Source organism: Impatiens glandulifera, chromosome 3, assembly GCF_907164915.1.
Source record: "Impatiens glandulifera chromosome 3, dImpGla2.1, whole genome shotgun sequence".
Taxonomy (NCBI): domain Eukaryota; kingdom Viridiplantae; phylum Streptophyta; class Magnoliopsida; order Ericales; family Balsaminaceae; genus Impatiens; species Impatiens glandulifera.
The window spans coordinates 48523522-48544212 of record NC_061864.1 but is presented as its reverse complement, the minus strand read 5'-3'; the positions used below and the strand labels follow the sequence as shown (position 1 = coordinate 48544212).

General features: G+C 35.2%; 1 protein-coding gene across 1 annotated transcript; it reads right to left on the bottom strand.

Moving 5' to 3' along the window:
- Nucleotides 1-18427: 18427 nt before the first annotated feature.
- Nucleotides 18428-18865, bottom strand: LOC124930309 (protein nemuri-like). The gene has a single exon (XM_047470666.1). The coding sequence runs from the start codon at nt 18863-18865 to the stop codon at nt 18428-18430; it is 438 nt and encodes a 145-aa protein (XP_047326622.1).
- Nucleotides 18866-20691: the final 1826 nt, after the last annotated feature.

Here is a 20691-nt window from a genome sequence, read left to right as displayed (position 1 = left end):
ATATCAACTTTTATTTGAATTATGAAATCGTATCTTAAATTTTTCCGTGAAGAAATGGTTGCGACACACAAACTCCCAATCATCTCGATCGTAGTCTGGTGGAGGATTGGCCAGTACCGCCGCCTCGTCTCCTTTATGGACGCGGATATATCTCGTGTTCAAATCTGAGCGTCATTTATCCCATATCTGCTTGGCGTGTTCTAATCCGGTCTTTCGATAAGTATCAATAGTTACATTAGTAGCCTCGAACGGATCCTGAAAATAAAAACATTCAAATGTTATAAACAATTATTTAATGATTAATGTATAATTAAGTAATAATTATTACCGTCATAACAGTCCAAATGTAATCCAATTGGTCAGCACTTAATGCCTTCGACTTCAAAAGACGGTGTGAGACGGCTGAGGGGTCCCGCCCAACCGACCCCACATGTCTAGACCACCGTGTTCTTCCCACGTCAGCACCGTCGGGCCTCCCATCTACCTCTCTAAAAGTCAGAGGAATCCTTGTCCCTGCTGGCCTCTTAAATAGCGCAATATTCTTGTTCTTCCCCCGTCTCTTGCGGACAAAAGATTATTCAAAATTATCAAATTCATAATTAGATATGTGAATCAATTCAAACAATACCTAATTGTAAACAAGTTACCTGTCGATGATGGGTCGAGAGTGGAACTGTGCTCCTCCTCGTCATCCTCCTCGCGAGGCTTCTTGTGACCCTCGTCGTCAGTCTCATCGTCATCCCCATATCAACAAACGTACTCTCTACAAACTCTTCATCCTCAGCAGCATCAATATCCTCGTCTGCTGGGGGAGAAGTAGCTATCGAGATCACAACAATAGGTGGTTGATCTCTAGAAGACGATTCTCGGAGCCTTAAATTTTCTGATTATGCAATGAGGTTCTGGTATGGCTTAGACAGTTTTTTGAGTATTTTCCTCATACTCCACCAAGGTTCTTTACTACCTTTAGACATTCTTAATGCATACCATTAATAAATGAGCGAATAATTGAAATAAAGAAGTAATAAAAATGAATATAAAGTAAAAAACATAAATCTACCTAATTAATTAATTTGAACTATATATTTGTAAACTGCGGTTTTATTTTTGTCACAATCTTCCAACCGGGTCGGGCTGACATATCAGGGGCGTAGAATACTTGTTTTGCTTGACTCGCCAATATATATGGGTCTTGACTTTGGGTTTTTAAAATTCGGTTTACATTTATACTTACGAAGCCAAATTTATCCACTTTCACTCCTAGTTCCCCCGAGTGTGTATTAAACCACTTACACTTGAATAAAACAACTCGTTTGTGAGAAAAGTATTTTACTTCGATTATATCCGTTAAAACTCCGTAGTATGACATAGTTTCAGACCCGTTGTACCCTTCAACAACTACCCCACTATTTTGAGTGGTCAAATGTTCGTCGTGTTTTTCTGTACATAATTTGTATCCGTTTACTTTACACCAAACATACATAGACGAGTACATACTTAGACATTCTCCTAAGATCTTGAAGTCTCTTGATATGTCGTTAAATTTTGTTAATTGAGCGACCTATATATATACCCGAAATGAAGTCGTTAAAATAAATATAAAGAGTTATGATATATATGGTTTATAATTTACTCACTCGATGATTGAAATAGGCGACAAACGTTTCTCCACGGGACTCGTTGTAATTGCAATACTGCATATAATCTCTACAAATAGATCGAATATTAAATAACATACTCTTTAATGCTAATTAATAACAGCAACAAAGAATCTTACATGTAAAAAGGTTCTGCTTCGGGGCAATTTTTCAAAATGTATGAATGAGCTGTCACTCGATTGATATAATCCAAATTGTATATTTTTCTGTTAGATAGGTCTTCCAACGATGAAAATATTGAAATGTCCGAGATTTCAGTTTGTGCATTTCTTGCTTTTCTTCCTCCATATACCTGGCACATAAACTAATCTCTCGCTTATAGAGGCTTCGGGATGGTTATTATTTCGCAAATATCTTTTCATTGTACCCATGTAATGTTCAAACAGATACATCCATCAATACTGAACAGGTCCCCCAAACAAAGCCTCAAATGACAAGTGAACCGGGAGATGCATTATGATGTCGAAGATTGACAGCGGAAAAATCATTTCAAATTTGCAAAGTGTCAATGTAATATCCATGTACAATTGTTCGAGGTCCGCTTGAATCAACTCTTTGAAACACAACAACCGAAAGACCCGAGACAAATTTACTAACGCATCATACACATTATATGAAAGTAATCCACGTGTTGCTAAAGGAATAAGATATTCCAACAAAATGTGACAACCATGACTCTTTAATCCCGAAATCTTTTTCTCTTCCAAATTTACATAACCCCCGATATTTGAGAAAAAACCATCAGGCAATTTGAGATCTTTCAAGAATTTACAAAGACGTTTTTTATTATCGGATGTCAAAGTTAAAGATGCTTCTAGATAATGAACCACTCCTTCATCATTTATAGGATGTAACCATGATTTTATGCCTAAGAGTTGTAAGTCTTTACGGGCTTTAAGACCATCCTTAGTCTTCCCTTTCACATTCATTATTGTTCCCAACACGCTATAACAAATATTTTTCTCAATATGCATCACATCCAAATTATGTCTCAATAATAGTGATTTCTAATAAGGCAAACGGAAGAAAATGCTCAGTTTGTTCCAATTGTCTCCCCCCATTTCATGATACATCTTGATTTTCTTTCTCAAATCCGTACTAAGAGTTATGTCTTCTAGGTCTCGTGCTTGCTCGTAAATTTCTTGCCCCATTAACAAATTAGGGGGCTCTCTATAATCTCTTCGACCATCAAACGACTCTTTATCCCTTCTGTATTTGTGCTTTGGTGGAAGGAAGCGTCTATGACCCATGTAACATTGTTTGGAACCATGAACCAATCGAAAAGATACCGTGTTGTTGTTACAACAGGGACAAGCGAATTTCCCTTTCGTACTCCACCCTGATAAATTCGCGTAGGCGGGAAAGTCGTTAATGGTCCACAACAACGTCGCTCGCATGTTAAAGTATTACGAGGTGTGTGCATCAAACGTTCTCACACTAGTTTGCCACAGTTCAGTCAACTCGTCGATCAATGGCTGGAGAAATATGTCAATTGCATCTCCAGGACTCTTTGGACCCGGAATTAACATAGATAAAATAAAATTGCTAGAATCCATGCAAGTAGTGGGTGACACATTATAAGGAACGAGAATAACCGGCCAAACACTATATGACTTTTTTCCATTCGCAAATGGTTGAAACCCATCGCTTGATAAATCCAGTCTAACGTTTCGAGATTCCGACGCAAAATCTTTATAATTTTCATCAAACATTTTCCAAGTTAAGGAATCAGCGGGATGTCTTAACGTATCACTATCAACTATTCCTTCCTTATGCCATCTCATCATTGGAGACGTTTTTGAGGACATGTATAGTCTTTGCAGTCTTGGTATTAGAGGGAAATATCTCAACACCTTTTTTGGAATGAATTTCCCATTTTGCTTCTCTCGAACTGCCTCACTTGTTTGGTCGACTTTCCATCTTGAAAGACCGCAAACTCTGCAAAAATTTTCATTTTTGTCGTCCTTCCAAAATAGCATACAGTTGTTCTTACATGCGTCTATCTTGTCATATTTAAGCCCGATATCAGTAATGAATTTTTTACTTTCGTAGTAGGAGTTTGGCAATTGAGCGTCAATCGGTAATATGTACTCTTTAAGAAGACGCAGCAAAATATCGATCGAAGAATTTGTCCATTGACATACATTTTTTATGTGAAGTAGTTTCAGTAATGTTGATGATTTCGTTATTTGAGCACCTTCATACAATGTCCGTTTGCAATCATCAAGCAATTTATAAAATCTATGCGCATCTTCAACTGGTTCATGGTTGTTTGGCACATCATTAACGTTGGTGAACATATCGTTTATAAAATCGTGCATATAACGTTCTTCATTGACCTCTTCATTAACTATATTATTCATCTTCGGTCTATCATTGTTGAATTTCGGCACGGCATCCTCCGACTGATCATCGTCATCATCATCATCGAAGTCATCGGCATCTTCATTGACATCGTCATTAACCACTTGAGTAGTACGTTTCTTTTCTCCATGACAATACCAGTACTAATAATGAACATTTATTCCATAAATTATGAGGTGAGTCTTCACTTCGTCTATTTCCATTAACGGCGTGTTCAAGCATTTCACGCAAGGACATTTCACTGTTTGTCGGGATGTACTTCTAACAGCAAACTCGAAGAATTTGTCAACACCTTCATCGTAATCTGGATGATCTCGACGTAAGGTCATCCCTCTTTTATCAGGTACTTCCATATTTCTAATAAAATTCTGCATTATTATTTACATAAATTAGGCTTCCATTTATCTTAAATAATTCTAACTTAAATACATACATCTAACCCAAATATAACTTAAATCAACATCAATTAAAACAAATATTCATAAATCTAACCAAATATCCATTAATCTAACCAATTTTTTACACTAATCAAACCTAATCAAACATCAATCAAACCATAAATCTAACCTAAAATCAAAACTAATCCAACACTATTTCAATCATACATAATTCAAACAATTCAATTCATAACTAAAATCCAATCTAATCCAAACAATTCAATTCTAAACTAAAATATAATTTATTCATACATAAACCAAATCTAACATAAAATCAAATTCAATGCAACACTATTTCAATCATAAACAATTCAATTCATACCTAAAATCCAATCTAATCCAAACAATTCAATTCTAACCTAAAATCTCATTCATTCATACATAAACAAAATCTAACGTAATGAAATCTAATTCAACATAATTCAATTCATAATTAAAATCCAGTATAATCCTAACAACATAATAATATAATTCTAATATTATTAAAAACCTTAAAAACTGACAATATTTAGCAGTTGTGGCGGCTACGGTGGAGAGGCACGGCGATGGTTGTGGAGGCGGCTGAAGGTGGAGGAAGCTCGGCGATCTTCAATAGACGGAGGGTCGGTGCCAATCTAGGTCTTCAGGCGACGGTGGATGAAGATCATAATCCAAACCTAATAACAATATGGAATATCAAAACAACCTAATATATAACATATAACTTAATATAGCCAACACTTCAAACATATTCATCAAATCTAACCTAAATTAAACCCCAATCAAACCAAAAACAAACCACAATCAAACCTATTAATCAAACAATAAACTATTTATGAAATAACCAAATCCAACAAAATCAACATAAACACATATACCTATTAATCAAACTTAATTCCAACCTAATTTAACCAAAATCAAACATAATCTAACCTAAATCAATCAAAATTTTCATCATATATCCAAAAATAATATCAATCAAAATCATACATATGTCAAACTTAATTCCAACCTAATCAAACCAAAATCAAACATATTTCCAACTTACTCTAACCTAAATCAATCCAAATAACCAAATTAAAATCCAAATCATACATATATCAAATTAAAAAACCTAAACAAACCAAAATCAAACATAGTTTCAACCTAATCTAACATTATCTAACCAAATCATACAACCAAACCCAATATAACCTAAAATCAAACTACAAAATGATCAATCAAACTAATATAACATGATATAACCTAAAATCAAACTATAAAATCATCAATCAAACTAATATAACATGATAAAACCTAAAATCAAACTACAAAATCATCAATCAAACTAAAATCAAACTAATATAACCTAAAATCAAACAAATAACCTAAAATCAAACTACAAAATCATCAATCAAACTAAAATCAAACTAATATAACCTAAAATCAAACAAATAACCTAAAATCAAACTACAAAATCATCAATCAAATGAAAATAAAACTAATATAACATAAAATCAAACAAATAACCTAAAATCAAACTACAAAATCATCAATCAAAACCAAATTCAAACTAATATAACCTAAAATCAAACAAATAACCTAAAATCAAACAAATAACCTAAAAAAAACTAACCTTTGTAGGTTGCGGCAGCAGGAGGCGGTTGTAGGGCGGCAGCAGGAGGCGGCGACAGTCTTCAATCGGGCGCGGCAGGGCGAGTCTCCTAGCAGCGGCAGGGCGAGTCGGAGTTCTTCAAATGGCTGCAGGTCTTGGCGGCGGCGTCTTCGGTTGGGTGGCATCGTCTTCGGGGGGTGAAGGAGGAAGAGAGAAATCGAGAGGCGGAAGGGAAAGGAAAAAACGGGGAAAGAAAGAGAAGAGAGGGAAAAGAAAGCGTTTTTTTATTTATTTATTTGGTAATTACCGAAAGTTATATGATTAACTTTCGGTTTTGATCAATTGATCAATTCCGAGAGTTAATCATATAACTCTCGGTTTTGATTATTCATATTTCCAAGAGATATTGACATATCTCTCGGTTTGATCAATTAAATTCCGAGAAATGTGTCTAAATCTCTCGGTTTTGAGATATGTAAAATTTTATTTAATTAGATAAAACTGAAAGTTTTATATATAAATTTTGGTTTTGATAGCTATTTCCGAAAGTTATACCATTAACCTTCGGAATTACAATTTCACAAATTGTTAAATTAATTGGTTTTTAATCATCTAATGACCTTGAACAACATTAATTTAACAAATTTGATATCCTTAAAATACTACACAATCCATATGATCAAACATTACACACATTGATAGAATAATCAAACATAAACATTCATATACACTTCTCTATATAATCAAACACAATCATAAACATTTTAACATTAAGCACTATCTTAATTTTTTAAAATGCAACACACTTGATTATATTAGTTATAAGTCTATATTGGAAAGTAAAAAAGACCATGAATTTTACAAATTATGAAATGGTAATTCCGAAGGTTAATGGTATAACTTTCGGTTTTGATATCTATTTCCGAAAGTTATAGCATTAACCTTCGGAATTACCATTTCTCAAATTGTTAAATTAATTTGTTTTTAATCTTCTAATGACCTTGAACAACATTAATTTAATACATTTGGTAACTTTAAAACATTACACAATTCATATGATCAAACTTTATACACATGTGATCATAAAACACAAACATACATATACACTTCTTTATATAATCAAACACAATCATAAACATTTTAACATTAAACACAATCTTAATTTTTAAAAAACAACACACACTTGATCATATTAGTTAGGAGTCTAGATTGGAAAGTAAAAAACCAAAGAGTTTTAAATAATATAAAATGGTATAACCGATAGTTGTATATATAACTTTCGGTTTTGATTATTATTATTATACATAATGTTTTTTGGGAAGGCTCAACACCGAAGGTTTATTTGAAAACCTTCGGTTTTGACCCTTCCCAACACTTAGATTTTTTTTTTTACTTTTTTTAATCAAGGGACAAAACTGAAGGTATATTTGAAAACCTTCGGTTTTGACCATTCCCCACACTTAGAATATTTTCTACTTTTTTAAACAAGGGACAAAACCGAAGGTTTATTTGAAAACCTTCGGTTTTGACCCTTCCTAACACTTAGAATTTTTTTTACTTTTTTTAATCAAGGTACAAAACCGACGGTTTAGTTGAAAATCTTCGGTTTTGACCCTTCCCCACACTTATAATTTTTTCTACTTTTTTTAAACAAGGGACAAAATCGAAGGTTTATTTGAAAACCTTCGGTTTTGACCCTTCCCAACACTTAGAATTTTTTCTACTTTTTTTAAACAAAGGACAAAACCGAAGGTTTATTTGAAAACCTTCGGTTTTGACCCTTCCCAACACTTAGAATATTTTCTACTTTTTTTAAACAAAGGACTAATTCGAAGGTTTATTTGAAAACTGAAGGTTTCGACCCTTCCCAACACTTAGAATATTTTCTACCTTTTTTAAACAAGGGACAAAACCAAAGGTTTGTTTGAAAACCTTCGGTTTTGACCCTTCCCAACACTTAGAATTTTTTCTACTTTTTTTAAACAAGGAACAAAACCGAAGGTTTATTTGAAAACCTTCGGTTTTGACCCTTCCCAACACTTAGAATATTTTCTACTTTTTTTTAAACAAGGGACAAAACCGAAGTTTTATTTGAAAACCTTCGGTTTTAACCCTCCCCAACACTTATAATTTTTTCTATTTTTTTAAGCAATGGACAACACCGAAGGTTTTCAAATAAACCTTCGGTTTTGACCCTTACCAACACTTAGAATTTTTTTGGTTTTTTTAAACAAGGGTCAAAACCGAAGGTTTTCAAAAAACCTTCAGTTTTGACCCTTACCAACACTTAGAGTTTTTTCTGTTTTTTTAAACAAGGGTCAAAACCGAAGGTTTTCAAATAAACCTTCGGTTTTGACCCTTACCAACACTTATAAATTTTTCTGTTTTTTTAATCATGGGTCAAAACTGAAGGTTTATTTGAAAACCTTCGGTTTTGACCCTTTGGATTTTTTTAAACAAAGATCAAAACCGAAGGTTTATTTGAAAACCTTCTAAATTACCCCTATTTTTTTGTTAAAAATATACCATGTTCTATAATTTTATCAAATAAAGAAAATTTAATAAATAAAGGAAAAGAAACTCTAAACAACATTAATAAACCAAAACCAAAGGATAATAATAATAATTCATAATTATGAAAGCAACACACACCAAAATATCATCATTCGTACGGAAAAGATAATACATAATTAATCAAACAATATAATCTAGAAATTAGTAAGTGTGGGGGGAGGAGGGGGTGGTTGATTCTGCCTCTTCATCAATTCAATTTGTTGTTCGAGATTCTCCAATTTTTGCTCCATTTCAGCCTTGTCCGCTTTAATTTCAGTAAGCAATTGTCCTCTTTCTGCATCCCTCAATCTAATTTCCTCCATTTCCAACGTCATTTTTCTCACCTCTTCCTCATGTGCCGCAGTTTTTGATGCTGCTAGAAAATTCTGGTATGACAGGGACAGTTTCTCTAGTGTACGCCGAATACTCATCTATGACTCACCCATCCTAAATGCATTTCATATATATATATATATATATCAAACACAATAACCAAAATATATCATTCATTTAACAAAATCTAAAAAAATCATATTTATTTAAAAAACTAACCTAAATCTAATCAAAACAATAACAAATCTAAATCAAACTACCAAACAAATAATCTAAACTAGCATAAATCTAGATAATATAAACTAAATAAAAAAAATAAAAAAGAACAAATAAAAAACTAACCTGGAACGGAGAAGAAGAAGAGAAGCGGCGGAGGCGGCTGCACGGGAGAGAGAGAAAGGAGAGAGGCGAATGAAAAAGAGAAGGGTTAGGGTTTGTATTTATAAAGGTATTTACCAAAGGTTTTAATATTACTTTCGGTTTTGACCCACCTTAAAACTGAAGGTTTTCCAATAAACTTTCGGTAATAAGAATCACGGGATTTATTTTTTTGTCTTTTTTTGGATTAGTCAAAACCGAAGGTTTATAGGATAAATCTTCGCAATTAACAATTTCCTGGTAAAAACGAAAGTTCTTTAAATAACCTTCGCAATTAATCATTCTCCAACTTAGAATATTTTTTCAATTTTTTGGGATGAGTGAATTCCGACGGTTTAATGGAAAACCTTCGTATTTAAACATTTCAGAAAAGGTAAAACTGAATGTTTTTGGAATAACCTTCACAATTAACCAACTCTCAACACTTAGAATTATTTTCATTTTTTGGGAATGTCAAAACCGAGAGTTATTTGCATAACTTTCGGTACTAATTAGTAAAACTGAAAGTTTTAAACACCTCTCAGAATCAATTTTCAATAACGAAAGATTTGTTCCTCTCGGGATCAATTAGGAGAGTTTTATAAAACTTTCGGTAATTTCTGTTGGTAAAGGTCATTTTTTTACCAGTGGATTATTACTTCTAGATTAAAGACAAGGTTAAGGTACTCACGAGCAAAAGAATTCTGAACTCAAAATGGAATTGTGTAACGTACCTTCACAAACAATGTTCCACTACATAGGAGTAGATATTATCCCATGGGATAGGCGCATATGACATAGCTTTTACGGCCTTTTCCTCATGAGTAACCGAGCACCAGACCCTTAATTCGTGAATACTCTATTTTTTCTTTAGTTTCTTTTCTGAAGTAAATAAAAGTGGTTACTCTTAAAGTTAACCGGATTATTGTGTTTTCGAACACATACTAATCTGAAACCTATATTGGCTAAGCATATAAAGATTTATGATATAGAAATTCACTTCGGTTCCACATCTCAAACAGATAGTACAACATACTATATGGATAGTTCTCGTATCTACTTTTTGTGAGATTCGAGAGGAAGGGTAATTCATGGGGTTCTATAGCATAGATTTAATAAAATAAACCTTTTTCTAAAATTGTATGAATCTTGTTTACAATTAAAGTTCTTTGTTGTGTCCCTTCCATGGGCAGAGTACTCAAAATGATAGGTAAGGCATGGGACCAACCAACTTCGAATGCACAAAATGCTCTTAAAGACAAAGCATTCGAATGGATAAATCAATCTTAGGATTAGATCCTTCATGCCCTAAAATACAAAACGTTATGTGAACTCTTAAAATTAGTAGATGCATAGGACGAGAGAAAATCACGCGTACAAATAACATTTATGGAGCGTTGTGAGGAAAAGGGTGAATTTTGTGAGGGAGCGAATTAAACGTGTACTACTTATCGAGCGATAGGGTTTGATTGGATCATGTACGTATGATCTTTGTATAATAAATATTGTATATGAAATGAATAAAATACTTACATCCCCTTAGAAAATATTTTGGCTTGATTAAAAAAAATAAAGAAAACTTACAAGAAATTTTGTGATTTCCTTGATTTTCATGATCGATTGATGTTATATGTTGGAGTATTGTTGTTAAAAAATTTAAATTAATATTTGTGTTCAGCTAAATTTCAAATTTGGTATATTTTTGTGTAGAGTGTTCTTGGTGTAATAGGTGTTCTTGGCTAAAGTCACCCCAAAAGGAAAATTAGCCCTTGATTAATTTTTAGACCAAATTTTTGGATGAGCGATCAAAAATTGGACCTCGATAGTTTTTTTATCGAGAAAGCTAGTCAGTGATCGTGTTTTTCCAGCCCTAACTAGCTTTTTGATCGAAAAAAACTAGCCAACGATCGAGTGTCAGTATGCCATCCGATTGAGAAAATAGGGTCGTTGGCTAGAATTTCAGTTAGCCAACTGAGAAATCAAGCCAGCTCATGCACCCAATAGTATTTTCTAGCCATCCCATGCATCTGGCCGCATTTTTAGCCATTGCTAGATTTTGTCCGAGAAATCTATCCACGACTGATAAAATGCACATGTGATCGGGAAATCAAGCCAATAGTCTACTTTCGACCTGGACCCGATCTAGACCTATTTGAACGGTCTAGTTTATGCTTAAGGCTTGTTTGTTTGTAACTTGTGTGTTTGTTTAGTTTATTTTATATTTATTTATTAAATAGTCAAACACAAAAATAATATAAAATGCATAAAAATAATATTTTTAATCAAAATATGAAAAATATTTTTGTGAAAGACTCGTTTGGCCAGAAATTAAACTTTTTCTCAATTTTGAATTATCATATTTTTCAAACCATTTATCCAAAAAATATGAAATCGATATATTTGAAATCATGAAATTATTTCATACTCAATTCCTGATTTTTATAATTTTTAGATATTTTTGATATGTACGAGGCATGTGTACATGCTCTATCTAACACTTCTTTTTTTTTTGCAGGATTTATACATGTTTGTACAGATGTACATATGTGTGTTTTATTCTTATATTTTTTTCTTTATGTTTGTATATATGTATTATATGTAACATAGTCTCAAAAGAGCCACATAAATGTGGATAATCACCTTTAGCACTATGGATAACAATATAAGGAAGAATCAATATAATGTAAAGTGTACAAATATATAATAAACAGAATTGGGCAATCAGTTAGAAGGGAAGTGAGAGAAAAACTTTGAAGATTTCCGGCGAGAATTTTTTAACGATGGAAACATGAATTTCTTCCCCAAATACGTGTACATTCTCATATTCAATCAAGAATCGCGTCAAAATCAAAATCGTTGGCACGTTTGGCACAATCGGCACAATCGACACGTTCAGCACGTTCGGAACATTCAGCATAGTTGATCGGTCGCGTTATTAAGTTGATTTGGTAATCGGTTATAGGAAACGTGGTCGGAGTAAAGATCGTCGGACGTCTGCCACGATCGTCGCGACATATCGGGTCAAATCGTCTAGGGTTTGAATAAGTCCGTTTCAAGATTGTTGTTCTGACTTTAATCCCTTGTTCTGAAGTCTTATTAGAATATGGGTAAAAGGAAAAACAATAAGATAAAAGAAGTGGAGGATTTTGTTCTTAAAGGAGTCAATGTCATAGAAGTGCTGGACTTTATTCTTAAAGGAGTAAAAGAAACTATAGAGAAGGAAATAAACAAAATAGTTAAAGAGTTATTTAAAAAAAGTATAGGAAATTAGCAAAGACCCAATTGCTGTCCAAAATACTTTGGAAAATAATGTAGGGATCAAAGTGAAGAAAGAAGGAGTTTGGATGATAGGGTATAATCAAAGGGTAAATTTATTTGGACTATAAAACAAAATCACCAAACTCTTGATGCATGCTAAGAAAAGAGAAATTGTACTCAGCAATCACACCCGTCCAGCTTAATATTCACTATCTCTAAGATTGGAATTTACTCAAGAAGGATGAATATGAAGTGATAGTAAAATAGTCTGTTGTAACAATGAGGGAGTTAATGAATGCTCCTAAATTAAAGACTTATACTATCAGAAGTAATTCTACATAGAAAATCAATGAAGTCTGGAAAAACAACATTGGGAAAAAGGCTGAAGATAATGCATACAAAGGAAAAATCTACTTAGGCAATGTACAGACAAAAGTTGAGGTACTGAATTCTCCTTTTGAATTTAAATTGTCTGCTATAGTAGAAGAAAATTGTGTTAGGGATTGAGAAAATGTAGTGGTGGGAAACTACATAGGAAAGAATAGAGTTTCCTTCATAGTCACCAAAGAGGCACTTATAAAGTAATGGGAGGAAAAGGGATTAGAGAAAATTTCAGCAAATGTACATGATATCTACTTTCTGAAATTTAAGAAGGGATCAAATCTGGATTAAATACTGGAAAATGGGCATATATATATTGGATCCAACTTCATGAAGTTGGAAAGATGGTCTGAATATTTGAACCTATTAAGCAAGCCTAAAGAAACAGCTCAAATATGGTTCAAACTTTGGAATATCCCTGCACACATGTATAATGTAGAAGCTCTTAGTCATTTTTCAGGTTTATTGAGTACTTCATTATACATGGACTTAATTATTGAAGAAGGAGATCACCTATTATTTGCTAGAATTAGCATTGAGGTGCATCCTAGAAGCACACTGCCGAATAGTATGACAGTAGTAGAAAAAAAAGGAAAACCTACTGTCATGGAAATCACTTATGAGTGGAGGCCATACAGATGCACTTTCTGCAATACCTTCCAACATGTAAGTCCAAATTTTGATTTAGCTGAGAAAGAAAATAAAAAAATTCATAAAGGCCACAAAGTAAATATGTAGGAGAATTAAACAGAGGTTCATGTTATCAAATAGAAAAATGTGGTTAAAGATCGGGAAACAGAAGATAAAGAAAATTATGTACAAGACGAAAGTAGTACGATGAAGGAGGTGAAAACTCAACCTAATCATATTGAAGAGATAGTTGAGGATTCTCAATCCAATCAAGTTGAAGTGGTTGCTGATGAAATAGAGAGGAAGATACTTAGGAAGAAGATAATTCTAAGGTTGATATAGAGGAATCCAAAGTTGTTGAGGATTCTAAAGCTGAAACTGAAGAAAATAAAGGCAATGATCTTGAAATTCAAGTTGAGAACAATAAGGTGAATAGCTCAGAATTCTTGAAGAATAATTTTTTTATCGAATTAGAACGGGTTCATATAATGGAAAAAATTAATATGAGAATAGGCAGTACTCATCATCATTTTTAGTTCACCCCTTTTTCATTACAAGAGGAAGGGGAAGGAGAAGAGGAATGACAAGGGGAAGAGGAAGACAACCTGTTGAAACATCAGGTTGGTATGGAAATAAAATCATGATTGGGATAATTAGTATTTGATACAACTTATAATCTGTTAGGATCTAGATCGCGGATGGTGGACCAGGGTCCGGCCGGTTAACACCTTCTGAAAACACTTAACGGTTGGTGTTTAATCCGGTTAAAGATTAACACCGGGTTTCAATACTACACAGGCTGTCACAAACATTTGAACTGAGTTCAAGTGCGGAAGTGGTTTGTTTCAGACTGAAGCAACACACACATGATGAATAGAGATAGGTTTTGGAGAATATCGGTTTGGAGATTATGAGGTCGGTTTGAGGTTTAGTGAATTGGTTAGAATGATGTAAGTCGGTTTTATAGTACGATTCGGTTAGGATATTGAGTCAGTTGGAAAATAGACCTGACAAAAAAAAGACACACGACAGATTTTTATGGATGTTCGGAGATAAAACTCCTACGTCACACCTCTTCTTCTCGAAACCGCGAGAAGGATATTCACTAAAGAATACTCAACCACACTACACAATCGAGTCTTATTTACTGCTCGATAATCACTCTTACAATTCTCACAAAAATTGTAATCACACTTAAGCTCTCAATCTTGTAGAGAGATAAACACACTTAATTTATCTTGTCTTGTATCTTGGTTTTTTGTGTCTGGTATGCTTTGCCTCTTCAGCTCCTTTTATAGATGAAATGTGCCAACGATCACATTTCTTCAACGGATACCTTCAGGGTCATCCTTGAGTCTGATTGGTTGAGCAGAGGTTTAGCCTTGCATTAAATGCGGTTTTGGTTTCCAAGGCATAGGTCAAACCGACTAGATTTGTCTTTTACTTAATATAGCAACTGTCGGTTGGACAGTCGCCTGCACTTGGAAGGTTGCGCCTCTGACTTATCCTAGAGTGGAAAGATCTCTTTAGGCAATCTTCTGCAGCCTGCAGAGTATCATCAGACTTGTATGGATATGGAAATGTCACTGTTTTATCCTTTGATGTTATCTTCTGCAAATACACAAAGTATCTGTTTGCACCGATTTGTAAGTTGTACTTAGTTTGATATTCTTGACTTCTTTCTCTAAGTAGTCTTCTCTTCATTTCGGTTCATTAAGTCTACCGGTTGTTCAAATTCAACCTGATAACTTCAGGTTTGTTCATTTGCTTCTTCTGGCCAGTTTGATATTCAACTTGATAACTTCAGGTTTGTTCATTTGCTTCTTCTGGCCGGTTTGATATTCAACCTGATAACTTCAGGTTTGTTCATTTGCTTCTTCTTGCCGGTTTGATATTCAACCTGATAACTTTAGGTTTGTTAATTTGCTTTTTCTGACCGGTTTGATATTCAACCTGATAACTTCAGGTTTGTTCATTTGCTTCTTCTGGCCGGTTTGATATTCAACCTGATAACTTCAGGTTTGTTCATTTGTTTCTTCTGGCCGGTTTGATATTTAACCTGGTAACTTCAGGTTTGTTCATTTACTTCTTCTGGCCAGTTTGATATTCAAACTGATAACTTTCAGGTTTGTTCATTTGCTTCTTCTGGCCGGTTTGATATTCAACCTGATAACTTCAGGTTTGTTCGTTTGCTTCTTCCGGCCGGTTTGATATTCAACCTGATAACTTCAGGTTTGTTCATTTGCTTCTTCTCGCCGGTTTGATATTCAACCTGATAACTTCAGGTTTGATCATTTGCTTCTTCTGGATGGTTTGATATTCAACCTGATAACTTCAGGTTTTTTCATTTGCTTCTTCTGGCCGGTTTGATATTCAACCTGATAACTTCATGTTTGTTCATTTGCTTTTTCTGACCGGTTTGATATTCAACCTGATAACTTCAAGTTTGTTCATTTGCTTCTTCTGGCCGATTTGATATTCAACCTGATAACTTCAGGTTTGTTCATTTGCTTCTTCTGGCCGGTTTGATATTCAACCTGATAACTTCAGGTTTGTTAATTTGCTTCTTCTGGCCGGTTTGATATTCAACCTGATAACTTCAGGTTTGTTCATTTGCTTCTTCTGGCCGGTTTGATATTCAACCTGATAACTTCAAGTTTGTTCATTTGCTTTGATAGGATCGGCTTTATCAATAGAGACGGGGGTCAGGCTAATGATCAAGACTTATGAAAAACGATTTGATAGAAATCCTGTTAGGGATTAATATCTCTTTCTATTCTACGCAAACTTGTGTAAACACTTGAAACATATTCAAGGAGGAATTGTTTACTTGGGTTTGAAGCACAAGATGAAATATGAAAAGATGACAGAAATGAAGAACACATTAGTTTGTTTATGGATGTTCGGAGAAACTCTCCTACGTCACCCCTTCTTCCAACCACCGGAAGGATTCACTATAAGATGATAAAAATCAAATACAGTTTACACAAACTTAGCTCACTATTGAACATAACACTTTCTGTTCAATTTACAAAATGAAGAATATCGCTCAGCTAAGGTGCTTTTATTCTAGCTTTCTCTCTCGATTCACACACAGTACAATCAGAAAGAAGCTTCATAGAATAAGTTCAGTAAGCAAGATGATTGAGTAGTCTCTCTCTGCAAAATCAGATTGCTTGTTTGTAAGATTGGTTGAGGCAAAAGTCACTACTTCGTCCGTTGTCCTTAGGATTGATTAAATACTGAGCAGGAGCTAACGGTCGAATCTTCAAGAATGATACGTGGCGCTCTTCCATTGGAAATCCTCCATTGTACACAGCAGGTTCTGAGCACAAGGATCGTGGCCGTACCGAACTGGTAGTGCGCCGAATATTCCATCAGGGATGTACCTGTAAAACGGGTAATGCATTCCTTGATTGGATGCATATAGCTGTTGTACTAATCTTCACAGGAAAGTGGAGCAGGAGTAGGGTATAGCTATAGCACGTGGATAGGAGAAATGCTAAATTCAAGCGTACTGCTTGAATAGAGCATTAGACGTATTTCAGTTAGACGGATTTGAGAAAATCAGTCTAATGAAATAAGTCAACTCCTTCTAATAAAAAACGTCTATTAGACCGCCTGGTCTAATATAATTATACTTGCGTCTAATTTCAATAACCATTAGAAGGGTACGTCTAACTCCACTGAGTTAGATTGCCACGTCTAATTCCTGTTCTACCTCAGACTAATCTGAGGGAGTTAGACTCACGTCTAACTTTCACTAATTAGACAACCCGTCTAATTAAATAACCATTAGACCGACACGTCTAACTCCGATGAGTTAGACTGACGCGTCTAATTCAGGTTCTACCTCAGACTAATCTGAAGGAGTTAGACTCACGTCTAACTTTCACTAATTAGACAACCCGTCTAATTATAATAACCATTAGACCGGCACGTCTAACTCCACTAAGTTAGACTGCCACGTCTAATTCCGGTTCTACCTTAAACTAATCTGAAGGAGTTAGACTCACATCTATCTTTCACTAATTAGACAACCCGTCTAATTATAATAACCATTAGACCGACACGTCTAACTCCACTAAGTTAGACTGCCACGTCTAATTCCGCGTATTCATTAGACCATCCGTCTAATTCTTTACACATCTATTACACTTACACGTCTAACTCCGATGAGTTAGACTGTACGTCTAATTCTATTAGACTTACGTCTAATTCCGTGTATTCATTAGACCATCCGTCTAATTCTTTACACAACTATTAGACTTACACGTCTAACTCCGATGAGTTAGACTGTACGTCTAATTCTATTAGACTTACGTCTAATTCCATTAGACTTTCGTCTAATTCTGTGTATTCATTAGACCATCTGTCTAATTCTTTACACATCTATTAGACTTACACGTCTATCTCCGATGAGTTAGACTGTACGTCTAATTCTATTAGACTTACGTCTAATTCCATTAGACTTACGTCTAATTTACACGTCTATTAGACTGCACGTCTAACTCCGATGAGTTAGACTGTGAGTCTAATTCTATGCGAATAAAAATCAAGATCGGTCTAATGGCTCTCATTAGATCCAAGTCTAGAGACATGTTATCTCAATACACCTGTATTGAAACTTATAAATTATTTCATCATCAAAATATCAGTGGGTAAATTATTTCAACACTTAGTCAAAATAATTTGACCCAATAATTTCCCCCTTTTTGATGAAGAAATTGCAAACCTGCATACATATAACAAGACATGCATTCATCTAATAAATAAACAAACACCTTGTTCACTTACATAATTCATCCAAAAAGAACCAGTATTAGAAAAATCTTATCAAGAAACCATGTTCAATAAATTTAAATAGAGTAAAAGAAGAGAGATCATTGTTCTTCCCTTTTCATTCGAGGATCGATTGGACTCATCTCTTGCCCGGAAAGCATGTTCATAAAATGAGGATAGCCGCGACCACCACGACATCCTGCATTCGATCTTCCTCCACGCTCAGCAACACTGCAACGTCCACCTTGATCAACATTGGACAGCCTACTCCGACCGCCACCACTTCTACCACCACGCTCAGAACCACTTCGACCACCACCTCTCTTGGTTGGCCTGGGATTGTCATCAGAATTTGGGGCCTGTCTGGATTTGGTCCCGGTTGACACACCATAATTCCTCCTGCCTGACTCACCTTGAGTTGGTCGAGGATGAGCACTTTCAGCATTGCCTAAAACATCTTCCTTAGCTTGAAACTTCCTGGCAATGTTCTCAGCAAAAGCTTGTCGTTCATTGTCATTTCTGTTCATGCAACCCTGCATTTCTACCAGCTGATTCTTCACCAGACTGAGTTCATCCAAGGTTTCCTTGTGGCGTTCGTCATCGATGTGCCTCTCAATTTCAAATAGTTCACTTTGGTGGTTGAAGCTTTCCTGTTGAAATTTTGAAAACTTTACATTCGAGACATGAGTCTCATAAGTATTCATCTTTAGGGTCTTATCCAGCTCAGTTAGGATCTTGAAAATGTTGCTGAAATTCGCTCTTTCCTCTTCCCTGGAGATCATTGACTGACACATAGTCTTCTGCATTGAATAAAGTATAGACCTCATAGATCTTAACATTTTATTTCCTCTAGCGGATGGACCTTCGTGAGAAGACACTTCTTCAGATTATGCAGCCATACTTTGAATAGGATCAAAGTTTGTATGAACCTGCAAGGATTGCTCTGGCTGATTTACTTAAGCATTCTTAGCCGTTTTATCTTGTGCTTCTTCTTCGTCAATTTCTCTTTGAGCCCTTTCAAATCTTTCGAGCAAACTTCCAGAATAGTGACGGGGAGTGGTTATGTTTTCGTGAACACTTCCCACAATGCCATCAGGAAATAAGTAGGTCTTAACAACCTTTGGTTGCTCATCTTGTTCCTCCTCAGACGAAGAACTTTCTTATTCATCATCTTTCTCTTTGGAGGGTTCCCCCTCAGTTCTTGTGGTTTCAGGCTGAGGGACCTCAGCCAATTTCTCTTGAACACCCTCTGTTCTCCCAACAGGGGTTATAATTTCATTTTCTTCAATAGGAGCTTTCAAAGCCTCCTCTGCTACATCTTTTAAGGTTACTTCTTCAACATTTGTCTCAAGAGCTTGTTTAGGCTCTTGAACATTTACCATTCCTTCATCTTCATTCGGAGGCTCTTGAACAGGATGATCTTGAATGCGTCTCTCTTCGGCAGACAGGTTCCCGAATTCGATCAGGAGAGCAGCATCTGATTCATCAGTATTTGGAATATCCATTGCTTCTTCTTCATTTAGAGGAACTGCGCCAGAGCAATCGGCGCCATGAATGTATCTGGAAGCAGCAGAGACATAGCTTTCCATAATATCATTCAACTTTTTAAAAACTTTTGCTTCAACATCTGCTCCTTTTGCGTCAGGGTTGAAGTTTGCTTTCCTAGCTTCATAGATTGGAAACAGAGCTTTTCCAAGAATGCAAGCTTCCATCAGTTCTCTCTTGTTCAACGCTTCACCCACCTCTGAAGTTCTTGCCCATTTCAGGACTTTCTTCTCATTTGGCACTCTCTTCTTCCATTCTTTGGTTATGGCAGCGTTAGATAGAGAGTCGTTGTACTTAGAGGACAGCCTCTCAGTATGCCAGGAATCATAGACTTCTAACTTTTCAGCAGAAAGGACTTTCACTTGATTCAGAATGAGATCAACGATACCTCTTGCTTCAGATATCTTCTCAGAAGATTGAAATACAGTGGATTTACCTTTTCCAACAACCTCTACAGGTTTTGGAGCTGGTCTGGGTTCACCAATAACAATTCCTCTGGTCCCTTTTTTGGCCCGAAACAGTTCGAAGGCAGATTGGGGTTTCAAACAGAACTCAGCAGGGAGCTCTCTACAGAAAATCTTTCCGACCACCAAGGAGTCCTTGGGAACAGGAATATTGGGTTCACCAGCAACAAGGGTAAGATCGACACCTTGTTCTGGTTTCGACGATTTTGTAGCACTGGCGGCTACATGATCAGGTTGAGTAACAGGAGACTCCGCCCTGTTAATAGTTTCAATATTTGGACCGACTGACTCAACAGCAGACCCTTCAGCAAACTCTCTCAAGGGAGAGAAAACAGATTCAGCTTGTTCCACTTCGG